Source organism: Vipera berus (genome assembly GCF_964194415.1).
Source record: "Vipera berus genome assembly, chromosome: 3".
NCBI lineage: Eukaryota > Metazoa > Chordata > Lepidosauria > Squamata > Viperidae > Vipera > Vipera berus.
Window position 1 is genome coordinate 189,704,660 of NC_138204.1, and position 20,197 is coordinate 189,724,856.

The following is a 20,197-nucleotide window of genomic DNA, read 5'->3' on the forward strand; positions in this document are numbered from 1 at the left end:
AATTAGAGACAGCCTTGTCAAATAATGTAGAGGAAGACAGAAATTAGCCTTACTTGAACAAATGAGTTCTGACACTTTCAAAAAGCAGCCATAAATGTTTTCATGCAGAGTTGCTATCAGCTTAAAAGCAGGGAGTGACATAGAATTTAATTTCTCAGGATTTTTCTTCCCACTTACTGGTAGAAATAACAGCTACTGTGACTGACGGTATTATAGGCTTGATTAATGTTCATGAATGCTAAAATATTTGTGAAAAATATTTTGCCTTCTGCTATCCATTAATATGGACAATTTCTAAGATGGGTGACAACTGGGTTTTCAATAACCTACTTATTTTTTACCACAAAGAACAAAAATAAGAGATACTTCTGGCCTATTTTTAAAAAATCAATATATTTGTAATAACTAAAGTGTTATATTCTTCCTTGCTTTCCTTGTGATACTTATATTTGATCTCTACTTACTGAATGGTATTATTGTGCTGTAATGATATTGTATCTACTGTGTTTCCCCGAAGACTCAACCAAAAATAAACCCTCACATGATTTTTTCAGGATGCTCGTAATATAAGCCCCACCCCAAAATAAGCACCAGTTAAGATGAAACGGACGCATTTAGTACTGTTGTTCCTGAATATAAGCCCTAACCAGAAAATAAGCCCTAATTTGGCTTTGGTGCAAAAATTAATAAGACCTGATCTTATTTTCGGGGAAACAAGGTATCCAACACATACTGAAACATGCTGCTATAAAAAACATTTGAAATCATAAAGAATATATTCAGACCATTGATTTAACAAGTTTTCCTCCAATCTATGATCACGCTAGCATCATTTGCTCTGTCCTCATAGCCAGTCCTTAATCTGATTTGGCAAGTGTTGCTATCTTAATAGTTCACAGTGAAGCAAATTAGGATGTGGCTATTAATGAAGTTTCTGCCAGTGACACCCATAACTCATTTTCCTTAATGTAGGCTGGGGCTGGGTGAAGAGGCAAGTTGATATATGACGAGTGTGGCAGGCTTCATCTGCAGAGTGGGGTCTTTCCATTCTTGTTTTACTGGAATGCCTTAGCCCATCACAAGTAGCACCTACATCTGCAGATGATCTGTGTGTTGGGTAGGGCTGACAGGCAGTTAGATGGTTAGCAGATCAAGGGTAGGCCTCATTATCCTGCTCCCTTCTAGGATATTTGTTTCTTTATGTGTTGGCTCACTGGCTTATAAAACAAAAATGCCATGGCTGATACGTAAATTGCAGAGCAGAGGGGGGATCCCAACCCTGCTACATCCTCACCAAGGTCACAGCTAAAGTGCGGCACTTATTTGTAGCAAGTCTTATATTGGAGAAGATGCCAAACTTCACTTTCTTATCAGATTAGAAAACTCAAAAATTGGGCAGGAACACTTACCATTTGGATGGGTGGAAGGGGGAAAGGCTGAACATCTTCAAGGGGAAGATAAGGGAACAGATGCTTTTCTCAAGAATCATTCATTGGGAATTCAGGTAAGGTTTTATAGTAGCAGACCTTTTGAACAATGTTCCTGAGTGCTTTTTCAGTTTTAAATGAGGTGTAGATTTTTTTAAAATTAGGTTTAGCAATTACAAATCTGTATTTTACTGATTTTTAAATTGACCATTTGGTCTTTTTTTTTACTGTAAGGCTTAAAAGCCATTGGAATATAAGCATAGCCAAATGTTAATTTGCCCTTAACATTTTTTTTTCCAAATTTGCTTGTGGTGCTAAATATGGCAAGTTATTTGATTGAGAATGGATTCAACAAGGTGAAAATATAAATAAAAAGTTTATTGTCCAACAATCTTATAATAAAGCAAATCTTGAATACAAGATACAAGAATGCAAGGTAACACAGTCCAGTATATATGTTTTTTCCCTTATTGGCTTGTTTTAATAATAGTTGAATGAGTCATTGTATCTGTATTCATAGACTGTTGCTGTTTACATGACTTGGTGAACAAACCCCAAGCATGAGTTGGATAATATGGTAAATCATGGTTTAGTCTACAATGGGTGGATTCGAAAAACACAATAAGCAAAATCAAACTAACCATATTGTAATTTAATATGATTTAACCTTCTTTTAACTTCCAAGGAACACTTACCTTCCCACAAGTGAAGGTTGGCTCCTGATGATCAGCTGGAAACATACATAATTTTTTTTTGAAAGAATGTAGATTTTTTTAAATGGAACATGCTAAATATTTTATTATTATGACTGTAAGGAACTATTATTTGGGATAAAGTGTTTGTTGCTGAGAAAGGTTACACTTTTTCTTTTTACTATCAGTTTTCCCTATTTGCTTTAGAATTATCAAGAAGCTTCTAAGTTGGAACAGTTTGTGACTCGCTTCTTGTTAAAAGAAACTCTGAATCAACTGCAGTCTCTGCATAATTCCCTGGAATGTGCCATGGAAACCACAGAAGAACAAACCCAACAAGAGCAGTAAGATTCTTACTATTGTGTCACAGTGGCAGCATGGTGGAAATTATTTTAGGAAAGAAGCTGCTATGGACCAATGTCTTGCTCAATTAATTTAGAGATTGACACTTTGTTAGCACTTCTATAAAATTAAACCTGCCCTCAGATTTGTAGTTAGATTGAAAGTAGCTGTCACAAAGGTGCTTTTTCAGGAGGCAACTGGACTTTCTAGTTTTTTCATTGAAGACATTTCATTTCTCATACAAGAAGCTTCTTCAGCTCTGACTGGATGGTGGGGAATGGAAAGATTTATATTCCTTGCAGGCAGCTGGACATTTACATTCTTTTAGAGCTGTTGAGGCCATTTCTCAGTCCTCAGGGTCACCTGAGCAGTGCAAATGTTTGTGGACCCTTCCTGGCTGCAGGATGTCTTCTGCCCTCTGTCCCCTCACTGCCAAACACAGGTACAAGCCTTTGGGGATACGTCTGTGCTGTCTGTATCCCAAATTGAAGCACACATGGTTCCTGTAGTCCACAACATTGGAGGGGTTTTTTTGCCTAGTTTTTATTTTGATAACTAGTATGTTTAGGGTCAATTTTGTGACAGACAAAAACAATAGGTTTAACAAGGTTTGTCTATGTAGAGGGTTGCAAATAGATTCAAAATATAATTAATTTAAATAATGAACTGCTTTATGTATTTTTTCCTAAAGGCAAGTCCCAAAGAAGCCAGAGGTGCTCAAAATACAACACCCAGGAAGACGTTCAGGTCGAAGGCTCCAGAGAAATAATAGTTTTTCTCCAGTTAGTCCTCTTTTGAACCCAGGTATTGTAGTGACAGATTTTATTTTCCTGGGCTCCAAGATCACTGCAGATGGGGACTGTAGCCAAGAAATTAAAAGACGCTTGCTCCTGGGGAGGAAAGCCATGGCAAATCTAAACAGCACACTAAAAAGCAGAGACATCACCCTGTCAACAAAAGTGCGTATAGTCAAGGCTATGGTCTTCCCAGTTGCAATGTATTGCAGTGAAAGTTGGACCATAAGAAAGGCTGAGCGCCAAAGAATTGAGGCCTTTGAACTATGGTGCTGGAGAAGACTCCTGCGAGTCCTTTGGACTGCAAGGCGATCAAACCGGTCAGTCCTAGAGGAGATCAACCCTGACTGCTCTTTAGAAGGCCAGATCCTGAAGCTAAAACTCAAATTCTTTGGCCACCTAATGAGAAGGAAGGACTCACTGGAGAAGAGCCTAATGCTGGGAAAGATTGAGGGCAAGAGAAGAAGGGGACGACAGAGAATGAGGTGGCTGGATGGAGTCACTGAAGCATTAGGCGTGAGCTTAAATGGACTCCAGCAGATGGTAGAGGACAGGAAGGCCTGGAGGAACGTTGTCCATAGGGTCGCGATGGGTCGGATACGACTTCGCAGCTAACAACAACATTGTTGTTTAACGTTTACCATTGTTTATTCATTCTTTAAAACTCATGCAAATAAGACATCATATAAAATTAATGAAGAAATAAATTTCATTTTTTAAAAATGTATATAATCAGTTCTTATATTCGAATCATTTTTAATATTTATATTGTGTATAGTACTGGCTTTATAGCTGCCTCTTGCAAGTTTTAAAATATTTCAATGTATTTGAATTATAATATTTTAGATATACATTTTAATATATTCAGAAAAAAAATATTGCATACAAAATAATTTGAAGTAGCCACTTATATTTATCCTGATAACCCACTTGGATGAAAAGGCCATCTCCACCTTTATGATCTGTTTTTATCATAGTTGGATGTGGAGAACGTATACTATATCTCCACCCTTCTGAACAGTTGGCAAGTTGATCCAAGCCTCTGGTTGACTTTGTGAAGTAATTTGCTCCCATCCCACCAGTACTCACTTTAGCAGAAACCTAGTCTTGGCTGCTCTCAGAAATTAAGCAAAGTTGATCCTGGTTAAAATTTAGTTGAGGAACTATTTTGGAGTTGTAAATTGCTGTGAAGTGTTTTAAATAAGAAGTGGGGTTTGTATGTATGTAAATAAATAATATATTCCAAGATTACTGGTGACACAGGAGATAAAAAAACAGAAGAAAACAGCAGTAAACCAAGAAGTGGCTGCCAAAAAAAAATCAGAGGTCTTGAATTAAACTTGCAGGCATAATTATATTTACTAATATTTATTAAGGGTGGGGGATTAGATGCAATGCAAGCAATCCACGAGAAATGGGATTTACTACATTTGCAAAAGAAATATTTAAATCAAGACAGAATCAATATGGGATTTATACCTTACTTGCATCACTTGTCCAGTGAAGCAAAAAATTCCTTTCCTCTCCAAGAAACAATACATAGATATCATAAAACTTTGTCTTATTAAGCAAGTACATTCTTCAATCATGTTTTTAATTCAGGTGTGTTTTACAAAGGTTTGCACGAGGAGGACAACCTTTGGATGACCCAAATAAACAGACTTCAGAAGCTGATTGATAAGCTAGAACAGAAGGTATGCATGACCACTTCATTACTTCTCTTTCCTACTGGAAGCTTCTGTAAGAAATATGATTCATTCAGTATTTAAAGTTCCTTTTTTGTTTAACAATCTCTGAAGTTTACTTTGTTCTAGAAAGAGGACAAATTGATCTGTACTCTTTATAGACCCTCTTCATTCATTCACGTTGTGTATATTTTCACTAAATCAAAAAGAAGCACAGTACAGGGCATGTCTACCTCCAGCATTTAAGGAGTTCAAGAGTCTGTTTATCCACTCAATGATAGGGTAACATTCCAACAACAGAATCAAATTTTATGTGGTGAGAGAAGCTGGCAAAAGATCCAGTTTGAAAGTGATATGAATTGGAACAAGGGTTGTGACTTAATTTAAAAAAATAGGAAAGGAAATTTTATTTAAAAATAAATAAGTTCAAGAAAAGCCACAGCTGTTACCAGGGGGGAAAATACAAATACAGTATAACTATTCTTTGCTATTGAGCAGGTACACAACAAAAACTAATATATAATAAAAAGCACACAGTGAATTCACAGAGCAAATTAAGACATACTCTTGCTCTCTTAATATCTTTATTGCCTTTCAACATAGGGTAGATAAAGTTTTATTAATCATTAAACAACATGCATAAAGGAAGTTCCAGGAAGCCTGATGTATTACTTTTGAGAGAAAGGATGCGTTTTGATTGTCCAGGATACACTTCCTTTAATCCCCATATTTAAAAATGATATTTTACAAGTAGATTATCTTCTAATCTACCACCCATTGAAAATCCTATTTTACTGCAGATATGACTAGCTGAAATTATTAATGTATCGCCATCTGCTGTTTCATCTACTATCTGTTGATTGCTTTATCATTGCAGCAACCATAGTTCCTAATGTTTGTCATGTGGGCCATCTTCAACCAATTCCAGACAAAAGTAGTTTTTAATTCTGAAAAAGAGGAAATACGTTGACCATAAAAATTGGCTTTTATGGTCAGCCATAAATCAGAAGAGGGCTCTACTTGGCAGTATATGAGGCTCCTTTGGCATAGTCCTGTGTTTTTCCTTTTCAAAAATGATCTGATAGTAGTAATATTTGCAACTATTCTAGCAACCTCTATAGATGTATTTTTCTGACTCCTAAAATGGTACCCATCACATATCTCTATACACAAGCTATTGGATCCAGAGGACAATACTAGACTGTTTCCCCAAGAATGGGAAATAATCTTTTCAATACCCTTAAATTCCAGTCCATTTTTATATATTTTCTACTAAAATTGATTAGGGATCACAGCATTGGTGATTTTTTATTATTGAAGATTGTTAAATCATTAGATAATACTTATACTTTTGCATTTCCTCTTTATTGGTTGACAAGGACCTAAAGCTCGAACCACTAGAAGAGGAGGTTTCAGAAGGAAATACTAAATCTGTAAGTCATATTTCCCAACTCCACCCCATGGAATCCATATAATATAATAATAATAATAAGTTGGAAGGGACCTTGGAGGTCTTCTAGTCCAACCTCCTGCTAAGGCAGGAAACCCTATACCATTTCAGGCAAATGGCTGTCCAGTCACTTCTTAAAAACCTCCAGGGTTGGAGCATTCACCACCTCTGGAGGCAGGTTGTTCCACTGGTTAATTGTTCTAACTGTCAGAAAATTTCTCTTTAGTTCTAGGTTGCTTCTCTCTTTAGTTAGTTTCCATCCGTTGCTTCTTGTCCCTACTTTCAGGTGCTTTGGAGAATAGCTTGACTCCCTCTTCTTTGTGGCAGCCCCTGAGATATTGGAACACTGCTATCATGTCACCCCTCACCCTTCTCTTCATTAAACTACACATACCCAATTCCAGCAACCGTTCCCTATATGAATGGAAAAGTAGAAGGAACAGAGTTCTAAATCTGTTCTGGGACTTGCTAATGCTGGCATCTTCTGTTCAATCCACAATCTTTTGTGGCACTTATTTCTAATAAAGGCCTTTTAGAAACATGATCCAAGAATCTCACAATTACTTACCGGTATTTACTAGTTGCTGTACTCCTGTTGCACTCAAACATGAAAAACTTTGCTTTTGCTTTATCTATCATTTGACCTTTGGAGCTGGATTCAGACTTAGTCATTCTTTGACTGATCCATTTTAAAATCAATGAAAGGACTGAATATGTCCTATGATAGCTAATTTACCTATTGTCATTTTATTGTGTGCATTCTAGCTTAATAAACTGCTTTAAAAACCTAGATATGTTAGAAATAAGCTTTAGAAGTATTATTACATGTTGAATTTATAAAGCAAGATAGCATGTGGAATAGGAACCCAGAACTGATAAAAATAAAAAAAAAATTAGGGGGGAAAAAAGGTTGCAACAACTAAATGAATCTTATTAAGTGGACCCAGAGTAATGTGGCTGGGGTTGCAAGGAAGAACTGCAAAAGCAATCTCAGAATAAGCTTTAAAAATAAAGATAATATGATGACAGTATAGTTAATGTCAATTAATCTGATTGCATTACTATTTTCCCAGCAAATAATGATTGTTCAACGTCAGATGTCAGTTATCACAGAAGAACTAGAGCCATTCCGCTTTGCTCTAAAGCAGTATGTAGATATGGCCTCTTCTCAGGATGGATGTCTGCAGTGAGTATTATGTTATTCTCAAGGGATGAAAGAATGCAGGTCATTATACTATAGGGAGATTGTACCTTGGGAGGCATTGGAAATCACTAATAAAGAACATTTATAAAACATCTTAGGCTGACTGATTCAGCAAATGCAGTATCTCCATTATACTGTTCTCTTGGAATTATAAATGTCATAGTGGTCCATAGTAAATGTCAGGCCATAGTAACCTAGGACAGCAGCCATTAAGAAGATATAAGAGGCAATCTTTATTTTCCTGGAAATAAATCTGGCTGAATAGAGTGGCCTTATCCTTCAGCTACAAGGTTTAAATGCACCCTAAAAATGCTTTTTATGAAGTAAATCTCACTGAATAGAACTTACTTTTGACTAAATGCAGTAGAGATTAGATTTTGAATATACAATTGATAATCAAGAACAAGTGAATTAGTGCTTTCCTATGCCAAGTACCTCGCTGATGTCACTTGATAATTTCTTTCAGAGTACCCATATTACAGTATAATCATGCAAAATATGCAGCTTCCGTTGTTGTTGTTGTTAGCTGCGAAGTCGTGTCCGACCAATCGCAACCCCATGGACAACGTTCCTCCAGGCCTTCCTGTCCTCTACCATCTTCTGGAGTCCATTTAAGCTCACGCCTACTGCTTCAGTGACTCCATCCAGCCACCTCATTCTCTGTCGTCCCCTTCTTCTATTGCACTCAATCTTTCTCAGCAATAGGCTCTTCTCCAGTGAGTCCTTCCTTCTCATTAGGTGGCCAAAGTATTTGAGTTTTAGCTTCAGGATCTGGCCTTCTAAAGAGCAGTCAGGGTTGATCTCCTCTAGGACTGACCGGTTTGATCGCCTGGCAGTCCAAGGGACTCAATTCTTTGGCGCTCAGCCTTATGTCCACCTTTCACTGCCATACATTGCAACTGTTGACAGGGTGATGTCTCTGCTTTTTAGTGTGCTGTCTAGAATTGCCATGGCTTTCCGCCCCAAGAGCAAGCGTCTTTTAATTTCTTGGCTACAGTCTCCATTTGCAGTGATCTTGGAGCCCAGAAAAATAAAATCTGTCACTACCTCCATTTCTTTCCCATCTATTTTCCAGGAATTGAGAGGGCCAGATGCCATGATCTTGGTTTTCTTAGTTTCAAGCCAACTTTTGCACTATCCTTCTTCACCCGCAACAAGAGGCTCTTTAGTTCTTCTTCACTTTCTGCCATTAGTGTGGTATCATCTGCATACAGTATCTTAGGTTGTTGATATTTCTCCTGGCAATCTTAATTCCAAATCTGATTCATCCACCCCTGCCTTTCTCATTATATGCTCTGCATATAAGTTAAATAGGCAGGGTGACAGTATACAGCCTTGCCGGACTCCTTTCCCAATTTTGAACCAATCAATGGTTCCGTGTCCAGTTCTCACTGTTGCTTCTTGACCCGCATACTCCCTGCGCCCTGTGCGTTCCCACAGAGAGGGCCTCCTCAGGGTGCCACCGGTCAGAGAATGCCGTCTGGTGGCCCCCAGGGGGAGATCCTTCTCTGTGGGCGCCCCGGAGCTATGGAACCAGTTACCGGTTGAGCTCCGGACGGCGCCCGATCTGCGCTCCTTTCGCCGCGATCTGAAAACATACTTGTTCGAGCAAGCCGGCCTGGCCTGAGGGGGGATTGGTGGGGTTTTTTTTATCATTCTTATTGGGGTTTTTACTATGTATCAATTGTATTTTAATCGGGCATGCATTTAATTATCTTTTAATTTTTGTAAATTTCTGTGTTTTATTCTTGCCCTGTACACCGCCCTGAGTCCTTCGGGAGAAGGGCGGTATAGAAATGATAATAAATTAAATTAAATTAAATTAAATATAGGTTTCTCAAGAAACAAGTAAGATGGTCTGGTACTCCCATCTCTTTAAGAACTTGCCACAGTTTGTTGTTATCCACACAATCAAAGGCTTTAGCATAGTCAATGAAGCAGAAATAGATGTTTTTCTGGAACTCCCTAGCTTTCTCCATGATCCAGCATATGTTGGCAATTTGATCTCTAGTTCCTCTGCCTCTTCAAAATCCTGCCTGTACTTCTGGTAGTTCTTGATCCACATACTGCTGGAGTCTAGCTTGTAGGATTTTAAGCATAACTTTACTAGCATGTGAAATGAGTGCAATGGTGTGATAGTTTAAACAGTCTTTGGCACTGCCTTTCTTTGGAATTGGAATGTAAACTGATCTTTTCCAATCCTGTGGCCACTGTTGAGTTTGCCAAATTTGCTGGCAAATTGAGTGTAGCACTTTTACTGGATCGTCTTTTAAGATTTCGAATAGCTCAGCTGGAATACTGTCACCTCCACTAGATTTGTTGTTGTTCAGCTTTTCTAAGGCCCACTTCACTTCACATTCTAGGATGTCTGGCTCGAGGTCAGTGACCACCTCATCGTGGTTATCGTCCCTGATTAAGCTCATTCTTGTATAGTTCTTCTGTGTAATTTTGCCACCACTTCTTAATCTCTTCTGCCTCTGTTAGTTCCCTGCCATTTTGGTCCTTTATCATGCCAATTTTTGCATGAAACGTTCCCTTCATCACTCCAATTTTCTTGAAGAGATCTCTAGTCCACCCTATTCTATTGTTTTCTTCTATTTCTTTGCGCTGTTCATTTAAGAAGGCATTATCTCTTCTAGCTATTCTCTGGAATTCTGCATTCAATTTGGTGTATCTTTCTTTTTCTCCCTTGCCTTTCGCTTCCCTCCTTTCCTCAGCTATTTGCAAAGCTTCCTCAGATAGCCATTTTGCTTTCTTGAATTTCTTTTTCTTTGGGATGGTTTTAGTTGCTACCTCTTGTACAATGTTGCGAACCTCTGTCCATAGTTCTTCAGGCACTCTATCAGATCTAATTCCTTAAATCTATTTGTCACCTCTACTGTATATTCAACAGGGATATGATTTAATTCATACCTGACTGGCCTAGTGCTTTTCCCTACTTTCTTCAGTTTAAGCCTAAACTTTGCAATGAGAAGCTCATGGTCTGAGCCACAGTCAGCTCCTGGTCTTGTTTTTACTGACTATATAGAGCTTCTCCATCTTTGGCTGCAGAGCACATAGTCAATCTGATTTCTGTGTTGACCGTCTGGTGATATCCATGTGTAGAGCCGTCTCTATGACCATCGTATTCTCTTGACAAAATTCTATCAACCTGTGCCCTGCTTCATTTTGTACTCCAAGGCCAAACTTGCCTGTTATTCTGGTTATCCTTTGGCTTCCTATTTTACCATTCCAATCCCCCATGATGATAAGGACATCATTTTTTGGTGTTAGTTCTATAAGGTGCTGTAGGGCTTCATAGAACTGGTCAGTTTCATCCTCTTCAGCACCGGTGGTTGGGACATAGACTTGGACTACTGTGATATTGAATGGTTTGCCTTGGATTCGAATTGAGATCATTCTGTCATTTTGGGGATTGTATCCCAGTATTGCTTTTCCTACTCTTATTGACTATGAAGGCTACTCCATTTCTTCTGAGGGATTCTTGCCCACAGTAGTATACCTGATAGTCATCTGAATTAAATTCGCCCATTCCTGTACATTTTATTTCGCTGATTCCTAAGATGTCGATGTTTAGTCTTGTCATCTCTTGTTTGACCACGTCCAGCTTGCCTTGATTCATAGATCTTACATTCCAGGTTCCTATGGAGAAAAAATCTTTACAGCATCGGACTTTCCTTTCACCACCAGATACATCCACAACTGAGCGTCCTTTTGGCTTTGGCCCAGTCGCTTCATTCTTTCTGGCACTACTAGTACTAGCCCTCTGCTCTTCCCCAGTAGCATACTGGACACCTTCCAACCTGAGGGGCTCATCTTCCAGCGTCATATCGTTTTGCCTTTTGGTACTGTCCATAGGGTTTTCATGGCAAAGATACTGGAGTGGGTTGCCATTTCCTTCTCCAGTGGATCACATTTTGTCAGAACTCTCTGCTGTGACCTGTCCGTCTTGGGTGGCCCTGCACGGCATAGCTCATAGCTTCATTGAATTACACAAGTCCCTTCACCACAACAAGGCAGTAATCCATGAAGGGGCAGCTTCCATTATTAACTGCAAAACTTTTGTTTGTTAAAAACTAGAAATTTTAAATTACAGCATGTTGTATAACTTGTGCTCTACTTTCTGACCTCAAGAAAGTTAACAAACCATGACAGACCAGTCAATTTATTTGGATGCCTAGATTAGATTTTTCTCAAAGGTTGAATTCCAATTTCTGTTTGCATGCTACAGATTATTGCTGACAAATCAAACTAGGTGACAAGTCTAGTTCGGACCTATTTAAAGAAATCAGTGTAAAAATACTTTGCATCACATTTAGCTATCCATATAAATATTGTCCACTTTGTCAAAGTAACATCTACTGAAATTCATGAAGGTACAGTGAACAAAAGAATGTAAGTGAAATAGGATTACAACACTTTTACTAAAAATTATTATTTAAGTGAGAAAATAATTAACATCAGTAATTTGATGATGGTACAGAAAACTAAGGGACATTTCCATTTAATCTTATGTATTATTTCCTATGTATATGGTGCCATCCGCTGGCAATTCTCAAATTTGACATTTTGTTGTAATTAAGTAGCTGAATATAAAGCATCATCACATGACTGTTTCCATTTCATTTATCTGAGCGTCAAATACCCAAGGAAATAAGCTTTCCTACAAATTTTACCAATTGAATAAGGAATTGTGTGTTCCAAGAGATACTCCTTGTGTACTGTTTAGATATCAGATTATGTACTCCCATCCGTCAGATTTGGGGAGGTTAAGTTCAATGCTTCTTCATTTTTTCAAAAACTAACAGTATTTCACTTTTTTTAAGTATCAGTAAAATAATTATCCATATGTTCACATATTTCCTTACTGAAAAGTTTAACAGCAAATGTCAAGTTTTTATTATGTTACATGCAATTCACATGACTGCTATGCAATGGCCAAGAAATTACTATTTTTTTGCTAAAACATACTCTACTCAGCTTTAGGTTCAACATCCCTCTGAATGCTGTATCATTTATTGCAAATGCATTTTTGCTTTCAATCAGTTTTATATGAGGTTATACTTCTAGGAATGATTTATTTAAAATATCAATTTCACGGTAATTAAAAAATGAGCTTTAATTTAGTTTAATATTATAGAAAGAAAGTAGGCATTGTCACAAGGCCTGTACCAATCCAAAGATGAAAAACAGACATAAATGTTTTTAAATAAATAAAATGTCAATATGGGCTGTTTTCTATCCAAATAAATTTTGTGCTTATATTTTAGTGTTTCCATCCAGAAACTTTCAGGCAAATCCTGTTTCATTGTTTATGAATTTTGGGAAAATAACGCGTGGAACAGGTAAGTAGGCTTCTAAAACACTATTATTCATCAGCATCATGCTTAGGCAACACAAGCAGTATACTGTGTGTCAGTCTTCTGCATTAATTGGTTTAATCAGTTAGGAGCCAACTTTCCTACTTTTATATCTTTCTGAAAAATGCCAACTTCCAATTCCAGCAGTACTGAATCTTAAAATATAAAAAGGTTTTCATGGCCAGCAGGAAGCAATGTAAAAGAATGAGATAAAAGCATTCAATTGATTCTAATAGATTTAGAGATGAAAATACTGATTCATCAAAACTTAGAAAACATTTTAATATGGCAATATTTTTTACATGTAGGAGCTCTTTTCTAGCATAAAAGCCCCAGAGCAAATACCTCAAAAGCCCATAATGCCCTATTTTGTTTTTAGATGTGATAAAACAAAATCACAACTGCACCTTGCCCCATTGAGGCACTTTAATCACAGATCATCTCTTTGCGTGAGTTCCATGTGGTTGTGAGCCTGTGCACATCTGAAGCATTCATTTGTGAGTTGGAACAGCTAGGTTTTGGGTGGGCTATTTTTATTATTCATGATTAATTTAATGGTGCATTTCAATTCTATAAAATGTAAACCAAAGAGTTTTAAGTATGAGTTTGGGTAAAATAAATATTACTTATTTCTCCAGCCATCTTCAGATGAATTATAGCAAGTCATTCCAAAGAAGTAATGTAGATTGCCTGGAGACTCCAGAACGCATTACAACTATGCTTGTTCCTGGTAACAATATTTTTTCTTTTTTACTTTAAGAGTTTATTTCCTTGTGTTCTTCTTCCCAATCATTATTTACTTCTACTTTAAGAAACAGTGGCAAATAAATATCCATTCAGAAAATTTTATTAGAGTATAAATCTCATTGGATACATGGGACTTGCTTCTAAGTATGCACAGGATGGCATTATAGGTTAACAGAGGTGTATTTGTCAATTCCAAAGTTAGTCATAACTTTGTTTTGCTTTGCTTTGTTTTTGCAAACAGTAAACAAGACATAGTGGCTCAGCTTAGCTGCACACATGCCAAGTTGTAAATGTAGCTAAAATGGCTGACTTTACCTACAGGTAGTCCTCCACTAACAACCATTCATTCAGCAGTAATTCCAAGTTATGGCAGCAATGAAAAAATCGACTGACTAGTCCCTGTAGTTGCAGCCATTGCAGCTTCCCTGCAGTCATGTGATCAAAATTTGGGCCCGCCCACACATAAAACTACAGGGACTCCCCCCCACCTATAGTCCCATTTCTGCCCTTTTGGGTGCCCTGCAGTACATATCCCTGCTGCCCCCCGCTGCCGCTATCTCTCACAGCTGTTTACTATTTTCTTCTTCCTGCAGGACCAGGATTCAGGTACTGGGTGAGGGTGCAGCGTTGGGATGTGCACAGTGAAAACAGCAAAACAGCAAAGCCTTGTCTGCCCTAAGAGTTTGCCAGGCCTGGCTGCAAAGGAAGCAGTGAAACAGCAAGATGCTCTCCTTTGCCAAGCAAGGCAGAAGAGCCAATAGCAGCTCCCCAGCAAAAATGGAAGCTGTTTGGGGGTGCTGGCAGAACTGTAGGATCTGCAGAGCACAGGTGGTCCAGAGGCTCAGTGCACACTCTGCAGCTTTTGTTGGAAGCATCTCCTGCAAAGGCAATACTTCCAAGATGGAGGCTTTGCAGGAGGCCCTTCCAGGGGCAAAGTTTTGCAGGAGCAGGCATCCCAGGGCTGCAGCCATATCCAGTGCCTGAATCAGTCACCAGCAAGAGGAAAAAGATGGTAAAGAACAGCTGGGGTAGCGGGTCTCAAGTCAGCAAGGGTCATGAGGATAGACTGAGGCTTTGTGGGCTGCAGCAGCTTTGTGGAAGTCTCTTTGTGGTGCACTGCTGGGCCAGGTTGGAGCTGAACTTCATGCTGCAGCTCAGGGGCTTTTTGCAGCCCTAGAGCCATGGAGTGCCAGGAAGCCCATGAGCTGCAACATATTCTTTTTCTGGCCTCCCTGCACTTCCTCCGCCAACTCATGCACGGCCTTCACCAGCCTTTGCAGGCCTCCACCTCCCAACAGCACTCCTATGTTCTGCACCTGGGATTCCTGCCTCTTTCCCCTTAACAGCCTCTTGGGGCTACAGTGGAAATGGGGAGTGCCAGATTGTGGTCACTAAGTGATACAGTCACATGACATCTTGCTTTACGTCTGCATTGCTTAGCAATGATAATTCCAGGACCAATAGTGGTCCTAAGTGGAGGATTACCTGTATGGGTTTTAGAACAAAAATATTATTTCATGGACTGTATAAACTTAGTTGATGCCAGTTCTGTTTGACTTGAGACATTTGTTCTGTACAAATGAATTACTGCTCTGATTCTATAAATTTCAAAGTTAGAACAGGCCACTGAGTCCAACCCATCTCCATTCAGTGAAAATAATTCAAAAGCATTTATTGATAGGGAATACAGTTGTAGAAATTATAATTTAAATGTGCTGATTTGTTTAAGTTTGATTTGCTGCATGGATGCCTCCAGATATAATTTAAGGAATTAATGGATCATTTTCATGGGTCAGATGGTGCTGATCCAGAAAGAACCAAAAAAGTTGAAATTTTTCTGTATCCATACAACATTTAAGATCTATAAATATCCCCCATCATTATCTCTTTCATCAGAAGTGGCAAAGTTAATCTATAAGGGTTCTTTCAGATATGGTACCTTTCTAATGAGATTAACCTAATTCCCACATTAAAAATCATTTTTATCTATACAGCATTTTACTAAATTATTGAGTTAACTGATGAATTTTAATTAGCTCCCTCCCCATACCAAAGAGAGGGGGTAAAATCAACACATAATATACATAAACGTATATGCAGATTAGAAGTAATTTACTCTAAAGCTATGGTGTTACTATAATCAGATAAAAAAGACTGCCAAAGCCCAACAATTTTTAAGTGTCTTAGTCAAATTGATATATTAATATTATGCCATTTAAAATGTTTTAATCTTGTAGGAATTTTGTAGGGTTCATGTTTGTTTATCTATTAAATGTATATGCTGCCCATATCACTCTACTACAATTACTCTGTAAATATTATTTCTTACATTATGTATGTCAGTATATTTTAATCTATTCTGGTATAACTAAATAATGTGAAACATCTATTTACATGCTGCAAAATTACTTTAAAACTAAGCAGTACTTTGAAATGTTGTTGGAAATTGCTGACATGAGATTATTTAAATCATATATATTTCCTTTTCAGCTTCTTGGTGCAACCTGAACAACTAGAATTACATACTTCTTAAAAATAGGCTCTACGTTAAACAGCACCCAGAGAACAATCATAGTCTCTGAAGTTAGCAAATCATGACTATTCTTTCATTGATAGATTCTTCCATTTTAAAAAAAATCCCATGTTGTAAAATTTGTTGTGATTAATATTTTATGAAATGCTACAAATTCATTTTAGTTTCATGATTCTTTTTTAAATGTAGTATTGCGTTGCTTGTGCTTACTATGTGCATTACTCTTTTGTAAAGTTCCCTGAAAATTCATTTTTACCATCATGTTTGACATTGTTATGTCTACTAAATTAGTGTACAGTGATGTTAGATGTGTACAGAAAAAGTCCTGTGAAGAAACTGGAATGCTTTTACTGTTTTATATTTATAGTCATAGAAAAAAATACATTATGTTTATAAATAAATCTGTAAGGAATAGGTATGTTGACATCAGACAGAATATGAATATATATCCTTGTATGGAGATATGATGTTTTTGGCTGAAAACTTGGATAATTTACAATGAATGTTAAACTATACAATACAACAAGGATCATGGATCTTAAAAGTAATCTATTAAAAACTCAAGATAACTATGTTTGATAAAGAAAATGGAACTGAAGTCACAACCTCAAAAGGAGGCAGGAAGACACTACTGTATATGGAAATGCATGAAACAAAAACACAAGTATGGAAAGATATTGATGTCAATTAGAATTGGCTGTTTCTTTTTCTTATCACATACCTTTAATTTCTTTGCCTTATTGTGTTTTAATTTTCTTAGGCTTATTGTGTTTACTCCTTTTTCACACTGTGTAGAACATTTTATTTTGAAAGGGAATAGTCTGATAGATGCCTGCAAAGATGAAGCGAGGAAAGCTAAGGCTAAAAATGAACTAAGGCTTGCGACCAAAGTCAAAAATAACAAAAAAGCTTTCAACATATAAAAAACAAGAAAAAAGTTAAGGAAATGATTGATCCATTAGTGGGGGAAAGTGGCAAGAAGGTGACAAGCAATAGGGAGAAAGCAGAACTATTTAACTCGTTTTTTGCATCTGTCTTTACACAAAGGGAAAAAACAGTCCAACCTACCAAAACCAGTGCCATAAAAAACAGAATAGAAATGCAAGTTAAGATAGGCAAGAAAATGGTACCTGTCCAGCCTACACGAGTTCAAATCACCAGGACCAGATGGATTACACCCCAAAGTTTTCAAGGAACTGGCAGACATAATCTCAGAATCACTGAACTATATTTTTCAAAGATCCTGGAGCACTGGGGAACTACCAGAGGACTGGAAGAGAGCTGATGTAGTTCCCATCTTCAAAAAAGGGAAAAAAATAGATCCAGGAAACTACAGACCTATCAGCCTGACCTCAATACCTGGGAAGATTCTGGAAAAGATAATCAAACAAATCAGCGAACACCTTGATGCAAACAAAGTCATCACTAAAAGTCAACATGGGTTTGTCAAAAACAGATCATGCCAGACAAATCTTATTACATTCTTTGACCAAGTGACAAAATTAGTGGACCAGAGGAATGCTGTAGATATAATTTACTTAGACTTCAGTAAGGCATTTGATAGTAGATCACAACCTACTACTTGATAAGATAGAAAAATGTGGGTTAGATAGCATCACCACCAGATGGACTCGTAGCTGACTGACAGGCCGTACTCAGCGTGTGGTCCTCAATGGAACTGCATCTACATGGAAGGAAGTGTGTAGTGGGGTGCCCCAGGGCTCTGTTCTGGGCCCAGTGCTCTTCAATATCTTCATTAACGATTTGGATGAGGGGATAGATGGGGAACTCATCAAATTTGCAGACGACACCAAGATGGCAGGAATAGCCAATACTCCAGAAGATAGGCTTAAAATACAGGAGGATCTGGACAGACTCAAACACTGGGCACTATCTAACAAAATGAAATTCAATGGTGAAAAAAGTAAGGTTCTATATTTAGGCTGGAAAAATCAAATGCACAGGTATAGTATAGGTGGTACCTTGCTCAATAGTAGTAACTGTGAGAGGGATCTCGGAGTCCTAGTAGACAATCACTTCAATATGAGCCAGCAGTGTGCTGCAGCTGCCAAAAAAGCCAACACAGTGCTAGGCTGCATTAACACAGGGATAGAATCAAGATCAAGTGAAGTACTAATACCACTTTACAATGCTTTGGTAAGGCCACACCTGGAATACTGCATCCAGTTTTGGTCACCACGATGTAAAAAAGATGTCGAGACTCTAGAAAGGGTACAGAGTAGAGCAACAAAGATGATTGGGGGATGGAGGCTAAAACACATAGGGAACGGTTGCTGGAATTGGGTATGTGTAGTTTAACGAAGAGAAGGGTGAGGGGTGACATGATAGCAGTGTTCCAATATCTCAGGGGCTGCCACAAAGAAGAGGGAGTCAAGCTATTCTCCAAAGCTCCTGAAAGCAGGACAAGAAGCAATGGATGGAAACTAGTCAAGGAGAGAAGCAACCTAGAACTAAGGAGAAACTTCCTGACAGAACAATTAACCAGTGGAACAACCTGCCTCCAGAAGTGGTGAATGCTCCAACACTGGAAGTTTTTAAGAAGAGACTGGACAGCCATTTGCCTGAGCAGGGCGTTGGACTAGATGACCTCCAAGGTCCCTTCCAACTTCTTCTTCTTCTTCTTCTTCTTCTTCTTCTTCTTCTTCTTCTTCTTCTTCTTCTTCTTCTTCTTCTTCTTCTTCTTCTTCTTATTATTATTATTATTATTATTATTATTATTATTATTATTATTATTATTATTATTTTATTATTATTATATATGTATGTAAACTTTCAAATGCTCTATGTGAAAGCATGTATCTTTATTTGCTCTATACACAGCAACTAAAAAAAACTTCACAAAAGCAAATACTATTCCACATTTACTGTCATAACCAGTAACACAAGGTTCAATGTTCACCAGAAAAAACATTACAAATGTAACATATTTGCAGAATTTAGAAAAGTCTGAAAGCAACAAAATACAATGGCATTTTATTAGGTTAGGAGGACCATTGTACTAGAGGACTAGATGTATCTTTGAATTCAAAATCTTGTTAACAATTTAGATGCTATCATGTGGAAAAGAAAGTGAAACCCAGTTTGATCTAGTAGTTCCAAAGCTTAAGCATCAGCTAGAAAGGAGAAGACTGTGAGTTCTAGTCCCTCCTTAAACATGAAAGCTGGCTGGGTGACTTTGATCCAGTTACTCTCTGTCAACCCATGACATCAGGTTCTGGTGGCAAATCAATTGATCTATTCCTATCACAACCAAATACAGCAACACTTGGTTGAACTGAAAAAAGTGGACTCTGCAGTTGTGGGAAAATGCTAGAAAAAAATGTGGAAAAGAGAGTACAGCAAAATCTGGGAAAAGAAGTGGAAAATGGCAGATGTAGAGATCAAATTATTAACAGCTAACACAATAATTTATACTTAAAATATTTTAAAAATACTTTCAAAAATGATGTAACACCTAAACCCTAATAACTGAATTGAAAGTTTTAAACATTTAACAAAACAACAAATACAAAGATTTGTAATATAAGAACAGCCCCATACAAGCATTGTTGTTGTTAGTTGCGAAGTCGTGTCCGACCCATCGCAACCCCATGGACAATGTTCCTCCAGGCATTACCTCTATGCAACTAATTAAGTTGGGACATAAGGATATGGGACAATCCACATCTTTGATGGCCATGTTTTGCTACTTACTACTTAAATATTTGGCTTCAAGATCCTCAAAGATTCCATGTTCTTATACCATTTTTTGTACATATTGATGTTAAAAAGATTCTACAATCTAGCAAGCAGATTGGTGCATGGAAACAGAAGCTATGTGTGTGTCCATGTTCCCCAACTCAGTTTAGTTTATGATATTTGGCATCTAGTCAAAATGCAAATAGCCACTAGATATGAGCAGTTTATAGCAGTTAAACATATGGCATGTTCCCAACGCTTGGC

The 20,197-nt window shown here is 37.7% G+C and overlaps 1 protein-coding gene across 1 annotated transcript in view; it reads left to right on the forward strand.

The window, feature by feature from the left end:
• Window positions 1–14,380, forward strand: part of NECAB1 (N-terminal EF-hand calcium binding protein 1) — a gene marked incomplete at both ends in the record, with an annotated part of 37,454 nt that extends 23,074 nt beyond the window's left edge. Inside the window, 8 exons of the mRNA XM_081325613.1 lie at window positions 2,327–2,463; window positions 3,153–3,265; window positions 4,873–4,949; window positions 6,320–6,373; window positions 7,464–7,576; window positions 12,865–12,939; window positions 13,593–13,684; window positions 14,295–14,380. Coding sequence (XP_081181739.1) covers window positions 2,327–2,463; window positions 3,153–3,265; window positions 4,873–4,949; window positions 6,320–6,373; window positions 7,464–7,576; window positions 12,865–12,939; window positions 13,593–13,684; window positions 14,295–14,380 — 747 coding nt within the window. The remainder of the gene's footprint in view (window positions 1–2,326; window positions 2,464–3,152; window positions 3,266–4,872; window positions 4,950–6,319; window positions 6,374–7,463; window positions 7,577–12,864; window positions 12,940–13,592; window positions 13,685–14,294) is intronic.
• Window positions 14,381–20,197: the final 5,817 nt, after the last annotated feature.